General features: G+C 36.9%; 1 protein-coding gene across 20 annotated transcripts in view; it reads right to left on the reverse strand.

The window, feature by feature from the left end:
- Positions 1 to 20,342, reverse strand: part of LOC122212672 (lysine-specific demethylase 6A-like) — a 194,449-nt gene that overhangs the window by 158,317 nt on the left and 15,790 nt on the right. For 2 of the 20 annotated variants that reach the window (XM_042926635.1, XM_042926633.1), the window contains exon 1: positions 12,633 to 12,820. The exons of 16 other annotated variants lie outside the window; for them this stretch is intronic. Coding sequence is in view for 1 of the 4 variants with exons in the window: in XM_042926631.1 (XP_042782565.1) it covers positions 12,633 to 12,665 (33 nt within the window). In the remaining 3 variants the exon portion in view is untranslated. Of the gene's footprint in view, positions 1 to 10,834; positions 10,953 to 12,632; positions 12,824 to 13,267; positions 13,360 to 20,342 lie in introns of those variants that run through there. 2 more of the 20 variants (XM_042926631.1, XM_042926634.1) reach the window with 2 other exon arrangements.

Below are 20,342 nucleotides of genomic sequence, written 5' to 3' on the forward strand. Positions count from 1 at the left end.
AAACCATTTATGATTAAATTAAAAATCACTTATCAAGAGCCAGAAAAAGATCAATCTGTATGAAAAAAAAACAACACAGGAAACACCAAGTTGAGTCAGATTTTAGGATGAACTGATAAAGAATTTAAGCCACAATTTTCAAAACACTTCCAAAAACACTTCCAAGCATGCTTGAAAAAAAAATCAAAACTAAAATATCTCAGCAAATAGAAGATACAAAGGAGAAGCAATGTACATTTGAGAAATATTAAATGCAACAATAAAAAGCTCATCTAATACCAATACAAATACAGTGAAGAACCGCCAAACTAAAGAAATTATACAACCATATATAAAAATATGTAAAAAATATATTAAAAATGTATTTTAAAAATATGTTAAAGACATAAAAAGGAACAGACCCTCAGGGATTTAAGCATTAGCAACAAGAGGTAAAAACATTTTCTCATTATAGCCTGACATAAACAGTTAGCTGAAAAGCCTTCAAATATAATTTCTCAAATCTGACCAGAGACATAATGAAGAAACTGGCCAAACACAAAACAGGATACATTACACCATAAACTTAAAGAACCAAAAGAAAAAGATGATCCTGAAACCTTCCAGAAAAAAAACTGATACATTATGTTTAAAAAAAATTTGTTTTCAAATGACAGCCTATTTCCTATTTGAAATTATGAGGAATAGAAAACACATAAAACATTCAAGTAGTGAAAAACAGTTAACCCAGAATCCTATTCAGAACAAAAATATGCACCAATAAGAAATAAAAACTTTTGAAAATGAAATAAAAACTAAGAGAATTTTTGTGAACAAATTTACCCCACAATGATAAACTAAAAAAAGTTCCCTGACATGGAAATCAAGAAGAAACACAGGAAGAATAGAATAAGCAAAATAAAAAGTATTTGCCACTTGAATTTTCTAAATACATTTAAGAAACTCAGTAATGAGCTTCATCAAATCAGTGAATCACAATGAACAAAGTAAAAACCAGTTACCAACTAAGATACAGAGAAAACTTGGGGACGTAAAATACAGTACTCCTGGTATTATCCTACCTTAGTGTGTTTTTAAAAAACTAAACGTGACACTACAATACAGTAAGCAACTAAATTCACAGGCATTTTCCCAGGATTTTTATTCATTTTTTTAAACATTTATTTATGTATGTATTTATTCATTTATTACTTTTTTTTTAATGTTTATTTAGTTTTGAGAGAGACAGTGTGAGTTGGGAGGGGCAGAGAGAGAGGGAGACACAGACTTTGAAGCAGGCTCCAGGCTCTGAGGTGTCAGCACAGAGCCCAACACAGGGCTCAAACTCACGAACCATGAGACCACGACCTGAGCCAAAGTCAGAGGCTTATTATTGACCCACTGAGCTATCTAGGCACCCCTTAACATTTATTTATTTTTGATAGAGAGCACGTGGGAACACACATGCTGGGTGGTAGGGACAAAGACAGAATCCCAAAGGATTCTGTATTGTCGGCACAGAGCTCGACTGGGAGATCATGAACTGAGCCAAAATCGGGAGTCAGATGCTCAACCAACTGAACCACCCAGGTGTCCCCAGAATCTTTATTCCTAATAGCCAACCAATGGACTTATCCCCAATGTACATTAACAATAAATGGTTAAACAAATTGTGATACAGCCACAGAAATAGAATACCAATCTGTAGTAAATAAGAATTATCAATAAATATTATCAATACACAATAAACTATCAATTATTAACATAATATATCGATACACTTGAATGAATCCCTACAGAATTTTGCTCAGTAATAAGGCAATTAACTTTTTCCATAGGGACTCTAAGTTCAGTGGGGCTCAGCATCTGACTTCAGCTCAGGTCATAATCTCACGGTTCATGAGCTTATGCCCCACTATGGAATAGCACCAGCCCTGCTCCAGATAAAACATCAGCTCCACTCCAAGTGACCTTGACCTACACTCTGGGTGAGCCCCGTTTGTCTCTCTCTCTTTCTCTCTGCCTTTCCTGGGATTCTCTCTCTCTTTCTGCCTTTCACTCACTTGCACCCTCTCTCTCTGTGAAGGGAAAAAAAAAAAAAAAAAAAAAACATTTTTGAGAGAGAGACAGAGCATTAAACAGGGAGGGGCAAAGAAAGAGGGAGACAACAGAATCTGAAGCAGGCTCCAGGTTCTGAGCTGTCAGCACAGACCAGACGCAGGGCTCAAACTCACAAACCACAAGAGCATGACCTGAGCTAAAGTCCAACGCTTAATCGACTGAGACACTCGGGAGCCCCAGGGGAAAAAAAGAAATTTATGTAACTTATGATTCCATTAAAACTTTTTTTAATGTTAGGGTGGCTCAGTGGCTTAGGACTCTCTCTCTCTCTGCCCCTCCCCTGATCGCGCGCGCGCTCTCTCTCTCTCGCGCGCGCGCGCACACACACTCTCTCTCTCTCAAAATAAATAAAACGTTTTAAAAAAGAATGTTCTTAATGTCAAATTATAAATTAGATAATAGATTAGTGTTTGTCAGGATTCAGGGAGGGAGCTCTGGCAAAGAAATTAATATGCCTATAAAAAGGCAACAGAAGAAACACTTACAGCGATGGAAATCTGTGTATTCACCCTGTCACCACCAATACTCTAGTTGTGATATTATACCTTTTCAGTTAATACAGAAAAAGCCTGCTAAATTTTAGTACAAAATATTATAGTATTTTTGCCTGTTTGTTATCCTATTTCCCCCGTTTTGCAAGTGTCATGGGTATATGATGTCATTTCATCCTTAGTATGGTTATCTGACATAAGGAAGATCAACAAAACCCGTTTTCTCAAATAAATGAAGGCAATGTATTGACCTGATGATTTCCAGAAAGACTGCCATTAAAAGTTGACATTTACTTTCATAATCTCTTAGGCTAGAGTGTTCTAAGCAGTATGTACAAACCATTTAAAGATACATACAACCCACTGCTCAATTCTTTAATTATAAGAACTTTTGAAGAAATACTACTTATAGCAGCAAATCCAGACTAAAGCACACATCTTCAGGGCCAAACATACACTAAGAAAAGACCTATAAGAATCCTGAGCTTGCAACTCTGGTTGATCTCTGGTCATCTGCAAATAGGATACGAAGGCAAAAAAAGAACTGCAGATAACCTGGCTTATTGCTGAAAGAGTACACCATTTCAGACGAAATCAAAGAAGCAGTTTTTTTTTTCTTTTTGGCTCCAATGTATTTGAGGAAATCACTATGACATCACTGCTAACTACTAAAACAAAGACTTCAGTGACCATACATGCTAAGAAATATAAAACACAATCTTTGTAAATAGTTTGGGAAATCACTAACTCATTAAAACACAGCCTTCAACAATCAAACAACAGCAAATCTGTGGGAAGAGTGAATCTAATTTCTAGAACTACCACATTATAATATTCAAAATGACCAGTTTTCAACAAAAAAATTTGAAGTATACAAAAAATCCAGAAGGAAAGGAAGGGAAAAGTGGGATCAGGAACAGCTAAAGGATTCCATGCATAAAAACTAAAGATAAAGAGAATAATATAAGAACAAACAAAATATCCATGAGTCATTTAAAAAATATTAAATAGAAATTCCACAGCTGAAAGGTGTAGCAGTTAAAATGAAAAATACTCTGGAGAGGTTCATACCAGATTTTAGCATATGGAAGATAAAAAATCAGCAAACTTGGGGCACCTGGGTGTCTCAGTCAGTTAAGCATCCAACTCTCGGGTCATGGTCTCACAGGTTTTTAGTTCAAACCCCACATCAAGCTCTGCAGTGGCAGTGTAAAGCCTGCTTGAGATTTTCCCTCTCCCTCTCTCTCTGCCCCTCCCCTGCTCGTGCTCTCGCTTTCTCTCTCAAAATAAATAAGCCTTTTTTAAAAAATCAGCAAACTGAAAGATAAAACAACCTAAATTATCCAGTCTGAGGAGTATGATGAAAATCTAATGAGGGGGAAAAAAAAGTAAAGACCTAAGGCATCTGTGCATTGCAAGTAAATGTTAACATACCCTTTATAGAAGCTCCAAAAGCAGATGAGACAAAGAGACAGAAATACTATCTGAAGAAATAATGACTGAAAAATATGAGTCTACATATACAAAAGGGTCAATAAACTCAATACAGGAAATACACTGTTATCAAACTGCTGAAAGACAAAAATCTTGAAAGCAGTAATATAGAGACAACTAATCTCACACAACTGATCTCTGATAAACATTACAGCCTATTTTCATCACCAGGCAGGTGATAGTGGGATGACATATTTACAAAATGTGGACATAAACATGTTTGCATACTGCCATAAAAATATTACATGCAGAAAAATTATTTTTCAAAAAAGGAAGAAATTAAGATATTCTCAGGTAAAAGCTAAGGGAATTAACAACTAGTACACCTGCCCACAAGAAATGCTAAAGAATCTCCACACAGATTAATTAAAGATCACCAGAAAGATAGGAGCACATGAGTGGCTCAGTTGGTTGAGCATCCAACTTCAGCCCAGATCATGATCTTGCAGTTCATGAGTTCAAGCCCTGAGTCGGGCTCTGTGCTGACAACTCAGAGCCTGGAGCCTACTTCAGATTCTGTATCCCTCTCTTTCTATACCTCTCCCCCATTCACATTCTGTCTGTCTGTCTGTCTGTCTCTCTCAAAAATAAACATTAAAAAACAAGAAGTACATAGACGCAAAAAGATATTCCAACACCAAGAACAATATGACTAACCTAACAGCCACACAAAATAGACTAACTCAAAATCTAAAAAAAGGGATGAAGGATCAATTTATCAAGAAGATAACACAATGATAAAGGCATAAATATGAAAAAAGAGCCCCAAATAAAGGAAAACAATATGGACCAAAATTGAAGGAAGAAACAAATAACCTATAATTGCGGCTGGAAACAATTATTCTTTCAGTAATAAAGCTCATCTAGACAGAAGGTCCATAAGAAACTAGATGACATAAACAACACTTATAAACCATGCACACTTAAGACATACAGGACACTCTACCCAACCACAACAGATTACGTATTCTTTTCAGGGGTACATGGAACATAGGACAAACGGAGGTCAAGCAACAAAACAGGTCTCAAAATACCTTGAAGCCAAAAAAGTAACTTTGCAGCCACAACAGAATATAGAAAAATCAGTAAGAATGACAACTGGAACATTCCCAAACATGTGTTAAGGAATATAATCTTCAACAAGCATGAATCAAAGAAGAAATCATAAGGAAATCAGAAACTACTTCTGAGTTGAACAGAATAAAAATCACAACATACCAAAACTTACATGATGTAGCAAAGTCATGGAAATTTATAGCTATAAACACAATATAAAGTATGTGGGAATGCAAGCTGGTGCAGCCACTCTGGAAAACAGTATGGAGGTTCCTCAAAAAACTAAAAATAGAACTACCCTACGACCCGCATTTTTCCATGGGATACAGGTGTGCTGTTTCGAAGGGATACATGCACCCCCACGTTCACAGTAGCACTATCAACAACAGCCAAAGTATGGAAAGAGCCCAAATGTCCATCAATGGATGAATGGATAAAGACAATAGAGTATGACTCGGCAATCAAAAAGAATGAAATCTTGCCATGTGCAACAACGTGGATGGAACAAGAGAGTATTATGCTAAGTGAAATCAGTCAGTCAGAGAAAGACAAATATCATATGACTTCACTCATATGAGGACTTTAAGAGACAAAACAGATGAACATAAGGGAAGGGAAACAAAAAGAATATAAAAACAGGGAGGGGACAAAACAGAAGAGACTCATAAAGATGGAGAACAAACTGAGGGTTGCTGGAGGGGTTGTGGGAAGGGGGATGAGCTAAATGGGTAAGGGGCACTAAGGAAGCTACTCCTGAAATCACTGTTGCATTATTTGCTAACTAATTTGGATATAAATTAAAAAAAAAATTTTTTTAAATAAAGAAAAAAAAAGGAAGTATGATCTCAAATCAGTAACCTACAACCACACAAATCCATGGAATTAGAAATGAGCAAAGTAAATTCAAGCAAACCAAAAAGATATAAGGTGACAAATGAAGATAAGTAGAGAATAAAACAAATAAATGTAACCAGAGGTTTCGCTCCTTGAAAATATCAACGTAACTGATAAACCTTCCAGTCAAACAGACAAAAAAAAGAGAGACAGACAGAAAAGACACAAATAATTAATAATGGAGACACTGACAACAACCTTACAAAATAAAAAGTATTAAAAGAGAATATTATTAAAATCGTAGAACAGCAAATTAGACATCCTAGATGAAAATGACAGGGGCACCTGGGTGGCCAGTTGGTTAAGCGTTCAACTTTGGCTCAGGTCACTATCTCATGGTTTAGGGGTTCAATCCCCGCACTAAGCTCTGTGATGTCAACTCAGAGCCTGCTTCAGATCCTCTGTCTCCCTGTCTCTGCCCTTACAGGCATACATACGCTTTTTCTCTCTCTCAAAAATATATATTAAAAAAAAAAAAACAAAAACAAAAAAAAAACCCTGAAAACACACCAATTACCTAAACTTACTCAAAAACAAATACAAAGTCTCAGTGGACTTATATAACATATAACATATGAAGTGAGTGAATGAGCAATCAAATTCTCCCTGGGAAGACCTATCCAGGCCTATGTGGCTTTACTGGTGAATTCTACCAAACATTTAAAGAAGAATTAACACTAACCTTTCTCAAACTCTTCCAAAAAATAAAAGAAAAAAGAATACTTCTGAGCTCATTCTATGAGACCATCATTAATAAGACCAAAGCCAAATAAAGGCATTAATAGAAAATTACACAAAACTATGCCTTATGAATACAGATGAACAATCCACAACAAGATACTAACAACCTGTAATATGAGAATATACGTAAGAAGATTATACACCATCAAGAAATGACTTTTATCCCAGTAATACAGGGTGGTTCAAAAGAAAATCAATGTAAAAAACACATCAACAGAATAAAGAAAAAAACGATCATCAAATCTCCCAAAGAACAGCACAGAACATTTAAACACCCTTCCATGAAATTAAAAAAAACCTCTCAGAAAACTGAGAAGAAACTTGCGTTAATATGATAAAAACCACATATGGAAAACCCAACAACTAGCATCATAATGGTGAAATCTAAAAGCTTTCCCCACCCCAAAATGTCAGAAACCAAACAAGGAAAGCATCTTTCATCACTACTACTGAGCATCACTGTAAATCCAACCAGAGCAAACAGACAAGAAAAAGAAATCGAAGGCATCCAAACTGCTAATAAAGTAAAACAATTTCTATTCATAGATGACAACCTCAAAATATACACAAAAGAGGTGCTAGAACTAATAAAATATACAAAGGTTTAGGTTATATTATCAACAGAAAACAGCAGTTGTCCCAAACACCCTACAATAAACAGAAAAAGATTAAAACCACAATTCCATGTGGAATACAATCTAAAAAAAATACTTAATAATAAATTTAAATTAAGGAGGTGAGAGATTTGCAACTCTACCCATTTCCACATGCAAAAAAATAAGGCTAGTCCCTTGCCTCAGACCATATGCTAAGTATAAGTCAAAGAGAATCAATAACATCAATGTAGTAAATAACAAAAATCTTAGAGGCAAACACAAGAGTAAATCTTCATGACCTTAAATATGCCCATTGATTACTTAGATATGGAACTAAAAGCATGAGTAGCAAAAGAAAAAAATAGACAACCTTCATTTCAATTAAATTATAAACTATACAGGGTTCCTGGATGGCTCAGTCGGTTAGCATCTGACTGTGGCTCAGGTCATGATCTCATGGCTCGTGGGTTCAAGCCCCACATCAGGCTCTGTGCTGACAGCCCAGAGCTTGTTTCAGATCCTGTCTTCCTCTCTCTCTGCCCCTCCCCAAACTTGCTGGCACACATGTGTTCTCTCTCTCTCAAAAATCAACATTAAAAGATTAAACAAAAAAGTTCTACAACAAAGCAGACAATCATGAAAGTGACAAGACAACAAGCAAAATGGGAGAAAATATCTGCAAATCATATACTGTGGGCCCTATTTTCTGTCTCTTCCTGCCCTACATATTAAATGCCACTCTCTTCCTGCATTACATGCTTTAAATACTTCCCTAGCCTTTAGTCAGTCTGAAGGACCCCTTCCTTTGTGCTGTCTCTCGTGTTCAAGCATAAGCCCTGGTAAAAGTCTTGCCTGGGGGGTACCTTGGTGGTTCAGTCAAGTGAGCATCCCTACTCTTATTTTGGCTCAGGTCATGATCCCAGGGTCATGTAATCAATCTCTGCATCTCTCTCTCTCCCCCTCTCTGTTCTGCTCTCGCTCTTTCTCTCTCTAAAAAAATAAAATAATAAAACAAAGCAAGGCAGAGACAATGAATGTTCATAACCTGAAAATAACCTGGGCTGAAGTCATCTATTTTCTGATTTTAAATAAGTTCAAAAGGAAGAAAATATCAGGATAATAAACTGGTCAAATAGATAACTAAAATATTGCGCTAAATAATATAATTTCTAGGTCAACACTTCTCATAGTCCAAGATGAAGGAGCCTCAGTTAACTATTTCAGTTGGAAATGTTAATCCTCAGGCCTTATCTCAGACTCATCATTTGTTTAACACAATCTTTTTTTTTTTTAATGTAAATGTTATTCATTTTTTTACAGAATTTGAGAGAGAATGGAAGAGAGAATAGGGATGGGACAGAGAGAGGGAGACAGAGGATCTGAAGCAGACTCTGTGCTGACAATAGAGAACTCATGGTTCATGGCTCAAACCCATGAACCATGAAGACCATAACCTGAGCAGAAGTCCAATACTTAACCAAGTGAGCCACCCAGCAACCCACTTAACACAATCTTTAGATTTCTGGTGCACTCTGAAATTTGAAGATCATTGTTACAGGGGCTTACATGTGAAGTTACTACAAATGGGAACTATAATTCTAGTAAGAATTATCCTAAATTAAAAGAGGTCCCATGGAGCCATGTAGTTAAATTTAATAGACACTGGCTTAACCCACATTATGTCCATCAGTACCTTTAATAAACTAAGATGTACTATATTTCTTTTAAGTTCATTGTCTTTAGGGAAATAGAGAGTATACAATAATTTATTAAATAATTACAAAATTCCAATCATACCTGACAATGAGAACCTTTTTTTTTTACCAAGAGATATTACATTCACAGAAACTGGAAAAAAGTGATATTGTTGTATACACGATACACTGGCTTTATATAAAGCCCAGCCTAATTCCAATACTTTATAAAAATGTGTAAGGTATCAATTTACACAATTTCTTTCTGTTACCATTATATTCAAAACCAGGTGAGTTAAATTTTAACACATCTATTAAACTAATATGTAACCTGGTTTCATGAAATTCCTCTTTGGAACACAAATACTAAGTGATTAGCAATTAGGAGAAACAAGACCTCTATATGAATATACAATAAACGCAAATAAAAATCCTAAAATCAAAGCTACAAAAGTAAATGTTCCAAGAGAATTTCTGTCTGAATAAGATGGCAGAGACTCTATTTTCCCTGTTCCTCCCTAACAAATGAAACTATAAACTTTAAACATAACAAAATAAGGCAATCAAAAGAAAATTAAGAAAAAAATGAAATTGGAACACACAATATTAGGCATTTCAGACTCCAGAGTATTTCAGACTCCAGGTCTGAAAGAAAAACATAGCTTCAGTAAGAGACCCCTATTAGGCCCCACGAAACAAAATAAAGTCAACAATGAAGCAGAAAGCAAAGACAGGATTCTTTGTCCCACTGGATCAAATGGGAGAGCCTCAGGCAAAGCAAGTGAGCCTAGCACCATGGACAAGGGCAACGGATGGCGAGCCTTGCAGACAAGAGTGGCTAAGAGAAACTCTCTCCTTTCCCAGGCTTATAACACCTCAACACCAAGAGGCCTACTCAATGTACAAGGACAAGAGCCCCAAACTCAAGTTCTCTCACAGAAAGACTTTTCATGCTCTACTGTCCCATCCAAAGACAACAGCAGCAGATGGTCAGGACCAGTGACCTAGTCTAGGAGTAAAGACCTCTTTGTTACTGAGCGGAGCCTGCTTCAGATCCCATCCCCTTGTCTCTTTCTCCCCCTCCCCTATTTGCTTGTATGTGTGCTCTGTGACTCTCAAAAATAAACATTCAAAAAAAAAAAAAAATCTACAAAAACAAATAGCATCACAATGCCTCTGAAATTTAAGTTGTTACTAACACAATAAAAAAACCACCCATCAAAAATCCAGGAAAATCACAATTTAAATTACAAAGAACCATCTACAGATGCTAAAAGAAAATGAATTGGAAATTTAAATTACATAAGGACTTTCAAGCAATCCTCATGTTTATATAAGTAAGTAATCAACATACCCAAAATGAAGTGACTTAATCTAAGTCCAACATCACTAAACCTATTCTTAATTATAGTTTTGACTCTTACCAAAAGGAAATCTTAAACCATTTACTCAGGACACACCATATCAGGACACCCTGACAGATCCATACACAGGCCTTAAATACTAGCCCCCACCTCATATAACACCAATGCCCAGACCATACAGAGATGCCAAACTAACAAGCAGAAGTTCCTGATGATTTCCCCAACAGTCATTGTGACAATCTTTCTACCTCCCAAGGCCTTCCTCTTGGTGTGCTCCCTTAAAAAGAGACCCCATGGGACCTGCTCCATTCCTTTAGGTTTGAATTAACCAACATGACCTTAGTCTAGGAACTCCAAAGGACTACACACGTGGGCCCTAATAAAAGCATTTGCCCAGGTCCTACCTGTCTTCTCTGCCTAATCCTTGCCTTGATCTTTCCTGTGTGACTGCTTGAGGCATGATATGTACTTCCCACCAAGACACGTGAGTAAAGAATTTCTCCATTCAATTCTTGTAGCAGTCTTTTGTGAAGAAACTCAGTTCATCATCCAGCACCCTGTACTCTACCTGTCACAAATGGTAATTCAGCAAAGTCATAACATACATACCTTGAATAAATCACCCTAAATCAGTGATGTCCCAAACTGTGATTCATGAAATGTATTAGGAGAAAGCTATACAGAAGTTTTTAAGGGTGTTACAGAAAGAAGCTGGGTATGATTTTTTTAACTGTAACTTAAAACTCTAATCCTTTTCATTTATACTTAAATAAAGCTATATGATTTACTTTATCTCTGAATGCAATGAAGATACAAGATCACTTGATGCATATGCAAAAAGTTACTATCTTTGAGAGAAACACATACATCTTTCCTTTTTCAGTTTGTTTATTTTTTTAAGTTTATTTATTTTGAGAGGGCAAGTGTCCCAGAGGAGGAGACACTGAGAGGAAGAAAGAGAATACCAAGCAGACTCCACACTGTCAATGCAGACACAGGCTTGATCTCACTAACCATGAGATCATAACCTGAGCTAAAATCAAGAGTTGGATGCTTAACCAAATGCGCCACCCAAGTGCTTCTTTTTATTTATTTAATTTTTTATACCCAATGTAGGGACTGAATTCACAATCCCAAGATCCAGAGTCACATGCTGTGCACACTTGAGCCAGCCAGTGGACACAAGAAACACATAATTCTTTCCAATGCTCATAAGTTACTACCAGTATTCTGCTGTCGTTTAAGGTCAAAAAAATAAATGAGGATTATAATGAAAAAATCTATATGCTATATAAATTTCCTATTAATCTCTACCTTAAAGAACAGATTAACAAATGGAGACACAAAAAATACACCAACTTTAAGATATACAGTTAATTCTCATTATTCACCAATTCTGTTTTTACAAAATTCATCTATTCACTACAATGTAATCTAATAAACAATACCTGTGGCACTTTCATCATACTCATTCACAGACCTGTACAGAATGAGGAAAATCTGAATGCCTGAAACCCATGTTCTCAGCTAGGGCTGAAAATGTAACATTACCTTTAGTTCTCATATTATAAATGCTCTTTTCATAGTGTACTTAGTATTACCTGTTTTTCCATTTTCTGCCTTTCTGTGCTTTTTGTTAGTGATTGTGTGGTTTCAAATGCCCTTCAAGCATTAATAAGGGCTGTCTAGAGCTCCTAAGTACAAGAAGACTATTATAAGCCTTTCAGAGAACATAGATTTATTAGTAAGCATCATTTAAGGATTAAGTTATTCATTACCCTGGTGACTAGAAATTCAATGTCAATAAACCCATATATATACGTACAAAAAGTATATATATTAAAAAAACACAACATGCCTTTAAAAAGAAAGAGACACGTAAAACAAAATTACATAGCTAATGAAAATGTGGCGGCCAGAGGCTAACAAGAACTTGTTAAAAAGAAAACAAATTCACCCACCCAAAAAAAGGAAGGAAGGGAGGAAGAAAGAAAAAAAAAACAAAAACACCACAAGCCCAAAATGGCATCACTTAGCTTAAGGCCCCAAGAAAGCAAACCAAGACTTAATACCTACTCTAACTGCAGTTTCAACTCCCAACCCAACCCAGAAGTGACTGTAAGGAATGCTCTGGTCAGCATCCTCATATGGGCCCTGTCCACCTCATAAAACCTTTCCATCCCTAAATAAAGGTAAGCTCACCTGAAATAATCTTCTGCTGTTTATGACTTCCATATCCTGCTTTTAAAAACGTTTTCCTATCTCCCTGTGGAGCTACCTTGCTCAACTGAATGCTGTCCAATTCATGACTCCTTGCTTCATCTTCAAATTTACTTGAGTCAATTTTGCTTTTTAACAGATTTAGTGGTAGTGTCAGGATCCAAAGTAACCTTCTGACAACATGTGGGAAGAAAAACAAACATGAGTTCACAGTCTTTCTCCCCATTTCCAGAGGTTACTGTTAAGTCCCTCTCAGTTTAAATTCTGCTCTTTTTGCATTTGGGCTACCAATCTAATTGGACTACCAATCTAACTGGCATTAACAGGTCAATCTAGATGACAGGAGGCTCAAACAGAACACCTTAAGTCCTTGGTTCAGTCAGCAACTGAAATCCCTTCCCCAGCTCCAGTACACAGTATACATTAATAAAGTCTGCTAGTTTAGTCCACACCTGATATTGCTGGTGATATGTAAAACCTCTCAGTCAGTCTATAGTGACCTTTTTTGGTTATTGCTTCAAACTGCTGAGGTGCACATTTGTTTGACTTGTTTTCTGTAAATAAACCCTTATCCAATGGGACTGTTAAAATCCAAAGAGTTCAACATTCCATCTTACCACATACTTGCTTTTTGTTGGTTTAACGCTTATGTATTTTTGAGAGACAGACAGAGCATGAGTGAGGGAGGGGAAGAGGAGACACAGAATCTGAAGCAGGGTCCAAGCTCTGATCTGTCAGCACAGAGCCTGATGTGGGCCTCCAACTCAAGAACGGTGAGATCATGACCTGAGTCAAAATCAGAAGCTTAGCGGACTGAGCAACCCAGGCACGCCCCATAATCACTTATTATATAAAAGAAAAACTATGACTCCAGAAGGTTTACAAATCTACAAACTTGTTTTATGTCCTGATGAACATGACTTGGTGACCATCAGTTTGGGCACTCCAAAAGAAGGCTGGACAGATGTGAACTACACTCCTTTTGTGGCTAGACATAAATGTGTATCAACTCTATTTGCAGCTTATGTCCTACTAAACTGCTGCCAGCCCTCAGGAGAATTATACCCTAGAAACTCATTGTCATTATGGAAAACATTCCAATGAAATAAGATCAATTTAAAAAGTATACCTGTGGGCCACCTGGCTAGCTCAGCTGGTATACCATGTGACTCTTGATCTTGGGGTTATAAATTTGAGCCCTATGATGGGTATAGAGACTACTTAAAATAAATAAATAAAAGGGGAAAAAAAGCGCACTTCAAACCACGGGTTCCCAAATTAAACAGAATGGGATACCTACTTTAACTGGCTAAGAGAAGCTTCTAAAAAGTTTCAAAGTGCCAAGACAGTCTCATTAGAAGATTCACTGCAAAAGGGTAATAAAAAATTAAAACCATAAGATGTATATAAAAACAAAGACTGTAAAACTGAGTAAAATCCTACTGGTCCCCTCTTTCCTCCTCTATGTATTCATTCTACTAATCATCTGCACTGCTTTTCCACTCTGAATAGACTACACACCATTAAAAACAATCCACCAAGTTACTAGCCTTATAGATACTACCGTATCAACTAGATGGCCAAACTCAGAGTTAACAAAACTAAAGCATTTTCTAATAAACAACTATTTTATCCCCTTAAACAACCTCGTGGAAACTCTGGTAGGTGCTAGAGCCAAATCAGCTCTTCCAAATCTCTGTCTATAGTGTCTGGTCAAGAGAGGAAAATAATAATTTCATGTTGTCCCTTCCTTTCCAAATTCTGACCCAATGGCTATTGATCCTTTCTATCCTAGGATAACTACTGACTTCTTGCTTGTGTAACCAGGGTTCACTTTATGCCTACCTGGCATAAGACTGTTGGTTCTATCCTGCTGCCTTCCCCCACCCAGCTCTTTAGGAAACTCTCAGGAAGGTGGATCCTATCCACTTTCTTCAGGAATTTGTCACAGACCCAACAGAGGTTATTCAGTACTACCAGGAATATTTCAAGTTAGAACTATGTACCCAGAAGGAAAGAAAAAACTTTAGAAAAATGTGGATTATTTTGAATAATTTAGAAAAATTATAAAATTTAGAAAAATATGGACAACTAATGATGTCATTTAAGTTACAAACTGAAGTTACACTCTGAAGTTATAGGTTATACTCTGCATGTACTCTGAAGAATGTAAGTTATACTCTGAAGAATCAAAAGCAACTGTCCTTATTTTACAATTCTTTTATAAAACAAGAGTCAGCTCTAGAGACAATTCACAATGTAATACTCCTTTTGCCAATTCCTAAATTGCCCTTGTTTAGCTCAAAAGACTTGTAAACTACTGGTCTTAAGAAAACAAAGTTCTAGGGGCACCTGGGTGGCTCAGTCAGTTAAGGATCTGACTCTTGCTTTCAGCTCAGGTCACTATCTCACAGTTCATGAGTTCAAGCCCTATCTCAGGCTCCACACTGCTGACAGGGCAGAGGCTACTTGGGATTCTCTCTCTTCATCTCTCCCGCCCCAACAACTTGCACTTATGCGCTCTCAAAATAAATAAACTTAAAAAAGAAACCAAAGTTCAACTTCAAAGAACTTATATTCTTTTTTCCTTGAAGTTATTTATCTTACCATTTCTCTGAAATGTAAAAACAGACAACAATCACTTGAGATTAAAAATGGGGGAAAAAGAGATCTTTTTTAAAAAACATTTTTTAATACTTATTTTTATTTCTAATTTTTTTTTATGTTTATTTATTTTTGAGAGAGACAGAGACAGCGCGAGCAGGGGAGAAGCAGAGAGAGGGGGAGACACAGAATCCAAAGCAGGCTCTAGGCTCTGAGCTGTCAGCACAGAGCCCAAGGCGGGGCCTGAACTGACAAACTGTGAGACCATGACCTGAGCTGAAATCGGCCACTTAAGTGACTGAGCCACCCAGGCATCCTAACATTTATTTATTTTTAGAAAGACACAGAAAGAGGCAGAGGATCCGAAGCAGGCTCAGCACTGTGAGCACAGACCCCAAAATAGGATCATGACAAGTCATGATGTGAAATCAAGTGTTGGCCGCTCAACCGAGTCACCCAAGCACCCCAAGAAAGAGACCTTTTTAAAATAAACACTGCTAAAAGGACTCTAGTACCCAAACGTCAGCACAGCCTCCAGAGGATTAATTCCAGGGACAAAAACAAATCTTAAAAAATCTTCTCCACAAGTATTACCTGTAAGATCCTTGCATCTATTTGTGTGTCCATATGTAAAAACACGTATGTTGTAAATGTGAGATATGTTTCTATCTCCATTTGGTATAGCTTAATTTGCTTTATAAAAGACCTCTATTTAGGTGGTTTGAAGGCAGCCCCCTGTAAGGACTGGTCATTATAACACTCTCGAAAGATAGAAACTAACCAAGATGTTTTTCAAGTTCACACAATTTAGATATACTCTATATAAAAGATAGTTTAGGGACCCTTGGGTGGCACAGTCAGTTAAGCGTCTAACTTTGGCTCATGTCATGATCTCATGATACATGAGTCTGAGTCCCACATCGGGCTCTGTGTGCATTTAATGAGAATTCAAATTATCAATACATACTGGTGAGACCCTTGGAACACCTGCAGCTGGAACTTCTTTCAACTTCCACTTAGTATGGATTATCAGTTTATTATTGTTAGGTTATATGTGTTTTCCAGATGAGCTGAAGTTTTCCCCTGCTGCAAGGCTGTCGTTCCCAACAGTGACAAAGAAACTGTGACAAACTGTGCAAAACTGTTTTTCACTTGGGGCACACCTAATGAAAGCATCCACCTCATTGTACAGACTATTCCAAGTCTAAAAGAAAACCTTGCAAACTTCTTGGAATTTTACGGTACGCAACCTTCTGGTGACCCTTTGGTCATGCTAGTATGAGTAGCTACTTTAAGTGTCTGATGTGAACCTCAAATGAAAGCCTTCCTGGATCCCAGTTCAAAGGATCAGATTTGTCACAGTTTAGAGTCTCGCGATTAGATATTTTGAGCCCCATAATAAAGGGGACCTCATAAAGTATTCTTGACAACTGACAGAAACTGCTACAAAATTAAAAGGTACTAAGCCATCTCACAGATAAAGAAAGCTCTACCTGATACCTGGTCCTAGATAGAAACAATCTTCAAATCAACAAGGAAGAAAAACAGAACAGGCATCAAGGTAGAATTCTGTCCAAGATGACAAATCAAGACTTCACACTTTAACTAACATGAAACCCTTTCTCTTTTTTTTTTCCTTTTTAAATCTAACACTGTCCTGAAAAGACAAGACTCTCTTTTGCATCTCCCAGGCCACTGCTAAGGGAGTTAACCTCTAGAACTTAGAACAACCTTTTATTTCAGGCAAGGGGAAAATCTGTGTCCCAACTTCTCACAAGCAAAGTAAGACCTCTCATTATTCAACTCCTCTGAATTTCCATCATTGGGTTAAAAAAGGACCTACTGAGGGACACCTGGGTAGCTTAGTCAATTAAGCAAGTGACTTGGGCTCAGGTCATGATCTCATGGTTCATAAGTTGGAGCTCCACATCGGGCTCTGTATGGACAGCTCAGAGCCTGCAGCCTGCTTCAGATTCTTGTCTCCTCCCACTCTCTCTGCCCCTCCCCACCTCTCACTCTCTCAAAAATAAGTATTTAAAAAAAAAATTTTTTTTAACAGGGGGCAGCACACTAAAAGAAAAACCACAGGCCCAAAATGGCATCTCTTAGGTTAAGGCCCCGAGAAAGTAAACCAAAACTTAGTACCTAATCTAACTGCAGTTTCAATCCACCCCACCCCAAATGCACCCCAATGGAAATGCAGTCTTAACACATTAGGCATATTGTGGTCAGCACCTGTATTAAGTAATCCCTCACATGGGATCCCTCACATCTAATGAGACACAGTTCCCTTCCCCCTAAGAGAAAAAGATCTTGCCTAAAATATCCTTTTTTGTTTATGACTTCCTTGTCTTGCCTTTCCCTTTCTGTAGGCCTTTGGAATTTCCCTTTACTTGCAAGATGGCATGTTGCCCAATTAATGAATCATTTACTATTTAATAAAGCCAATTAGATCTCCAAATTCACTCTGCTGAATTGTTTTTTTAAAACCTTAATCCTAAAAAAAGAAAAACGAAAAAAAAACAAACTTAATCCTGTATTTCCCACTGAATAGCAAAGGCTCGGTACTGCCTAAGTCACGGTTTCCTGTTATTTACAACTATCGTTAAAAAAAAAAAAACAAGAAATCTACTGTATAGAATATTTAAGAAATTAAGATTATGGAGAAAATTAAGATTTAAGAAATTAAGATTATGGAGAAAAAACTTAAATGTATTCTAAGTGTAGGTAAGAATTACTTACTGGAATGAAATTCATTTCCAATAGCAAAATTTTTGTGTAGCATTCATAAAGCTCCTATACTACACAGTAGGAAAAAGGAAAAAGTCCAGGGAAGCACATGAATCTATTAATTTAAAACATTTCAGGGTGTTTACCATGTCAGGTTCTGTAGTGACAGCTCAGGAGCCTGAAGCCTGCTTTGGATTCTGCCTCACTCTGCCCTTCCCCTGCCCTCTCTCTCTCTTCTCTCTCTCTCTCTGTCGCACACACACAAATAAAAACATGGAGTGTCTTAGTGTTTCAGTCAGTTAAGCGTCTGACTTCTACCCAGATCATGATCTTGCAGTTTGTGGGTTTGAGCCCCACTTCAGATTCTATCCCTCTATCTCTCTCTCTCTCTAGCCCTACCCTGCCCATGCTCTGTCTCTGTCACTCTCAAAAATAAACTTTTAAAAAAATTAAAAGAAAAATAATGAATAAATAAAAACATTTTAAAAAAGAAAAAAGCATTTCTAAATAACAAAGTCCACTGAGATTATAAATGCTACGTGTCTCATATAGTACATTATACTGTCTCATACCAAAAAAGCATTTCATTGGTAAAAACACCGACTTTATTATTTCTGAGAGCAGAATATGCCACCTTAAAAAATGACTCTTGGGCATAATGATTCTGTTCACTGATGATATGTACAAACAGGAAATACAAAAAAGCTTCAAAAACATACTGGAAGTTATTATTACTCTTTTATAAGGAAAATTTACATTTATAAAGGAATCCCTATTTGTAAATGTCAACTGATCAGTACTAGGAAGAGAATAATTTAAATCACAAGAAATTTTCCTGAAGGCATTTTCAAAAAGGCACTAAGTATATATGCATATGAAAATTTTTTCTTATTTAAAGGGTTTTTCCTGGTCAATTTCTCTAAACAGCCTCCTCCCCACCCAGTATTTTAATTTTGTCTTTTGTTGTGCTTAAATTGGTGGTTTAGGGCATATCAAACAGTAACTCACTTTTACTAGGTATCTTCTGCATGTATATGTAAAACATACAAATCAATAAACTTGTTTGTCTTTCTCTTATTAATCTTTCATTATGGGAAGGGAAGGGTGCCACCTCAGTCAAGAACTCAGGATAGAAGGAAAACCCTTTTTCATCCAGAAGGAAAACTATTTTTCTTTCCCTATACTTAAAAAAAAATGTGGATGGGGCGCCTGGGTGGCGCAGTCGGTTAAGCGTCCGACTTCAGCCAGGTCACGATCTCGCGGTCCGTGAGTTCGAGCCCCGCGTCAGGCTCTGGGCTGATGGCTCGGAGCCTGGAGCCTGTTTCCGATTCTGTGTCTCCCTCTCTCTCTGCCCCTCCCCTGTTCATGCTCTGTCTCTCTCTGTCCCCCCAAAAAAAAAAAACGTTGGAAAAAAAAAAAGAAAAAAAAAAAAAAAGTGGATGTCTCAGTCAGTTGAACAACACCATGGGCTCACGTCATGATCTCACTTTCCTGAGTTCAAACCCTGCAGTGGGCTTGCTGCTGTGAGCACAGAGCACACAGTCCTCCTCTCTCTGCCCTCCCCCTCCACTTGCACTCTCTCAAAAATAAATAAACTTAAAAAAAAAAAAAAGAAGAAGAAAAGAAAAAGGAAGGATTTGTGACACAAAACAAAAACAAAAAATGTGGTACACAATAGACTGCTGCCAAAACACCAAAACTCTAGTCCTAAAACAATGTGTTATGTTTCTACTAAACACATTTGCTGAAAATCTTAACATACCCACCCAACTCAACCAAGATATTTACTATCAAAAGTTTAATATATTCTTGTTTATAGGATGAATTTTCTTTGATGTGGAGATTGTCTGCTAGAGAGGAAAATCATTTTTTGAGTGATTTTAACCTACTAAATGCATTTGCAGATCTAGGAAAAGCATGAACTTTAAAAGACTACCTCAAGTTATTTATCTCCACTTCTGCATGAGAAAAAAATACTCTAGTTTTATGAATAACGTTCTTCAAGACTCGAACTTACACTTTATTATCTGTATTAAATTACAACATGACAAAGATTGGATTTAATTAAGTGTATTCAAGCTAAAATGTAAAGTTTTAAAGAATATCAAGAACAAAAAGGAAAAATAGTATTTGTATTTGCAGAATAATAAAATCTGTTTTTTCCTGCCCTGTTCCCCAGAGCTCCTAAACACTCTTGAGTTTCCTGAGTCTAAGTAGGAGGAGCTTTTGTTATTTGTAAGCGCCTGTTTTGACAGAGACTCTTAAATACGGAGAACAAACAGAGTGTTAGTGGAGGAGTTGTAGGATGGGGGATGGGCTAAACAGGTGAGGGATGTTAAGGAATCTACTCCAGATACC

Source organism: Panthera leo, chromosome Y, assembly GCF_018350215.1.
Source record: "Panthera leo isolate Ple1 chromosome Y, P.leo_Ple1_pat1.1, whole genome shotgun sequence".
Classification (NCBI taxonomy): domain Eukaryota; kingdom Metazoa; phylum Chordata; class Mammalia; order Carnivora; family Felidae; genus Panthera; species Panthera leo.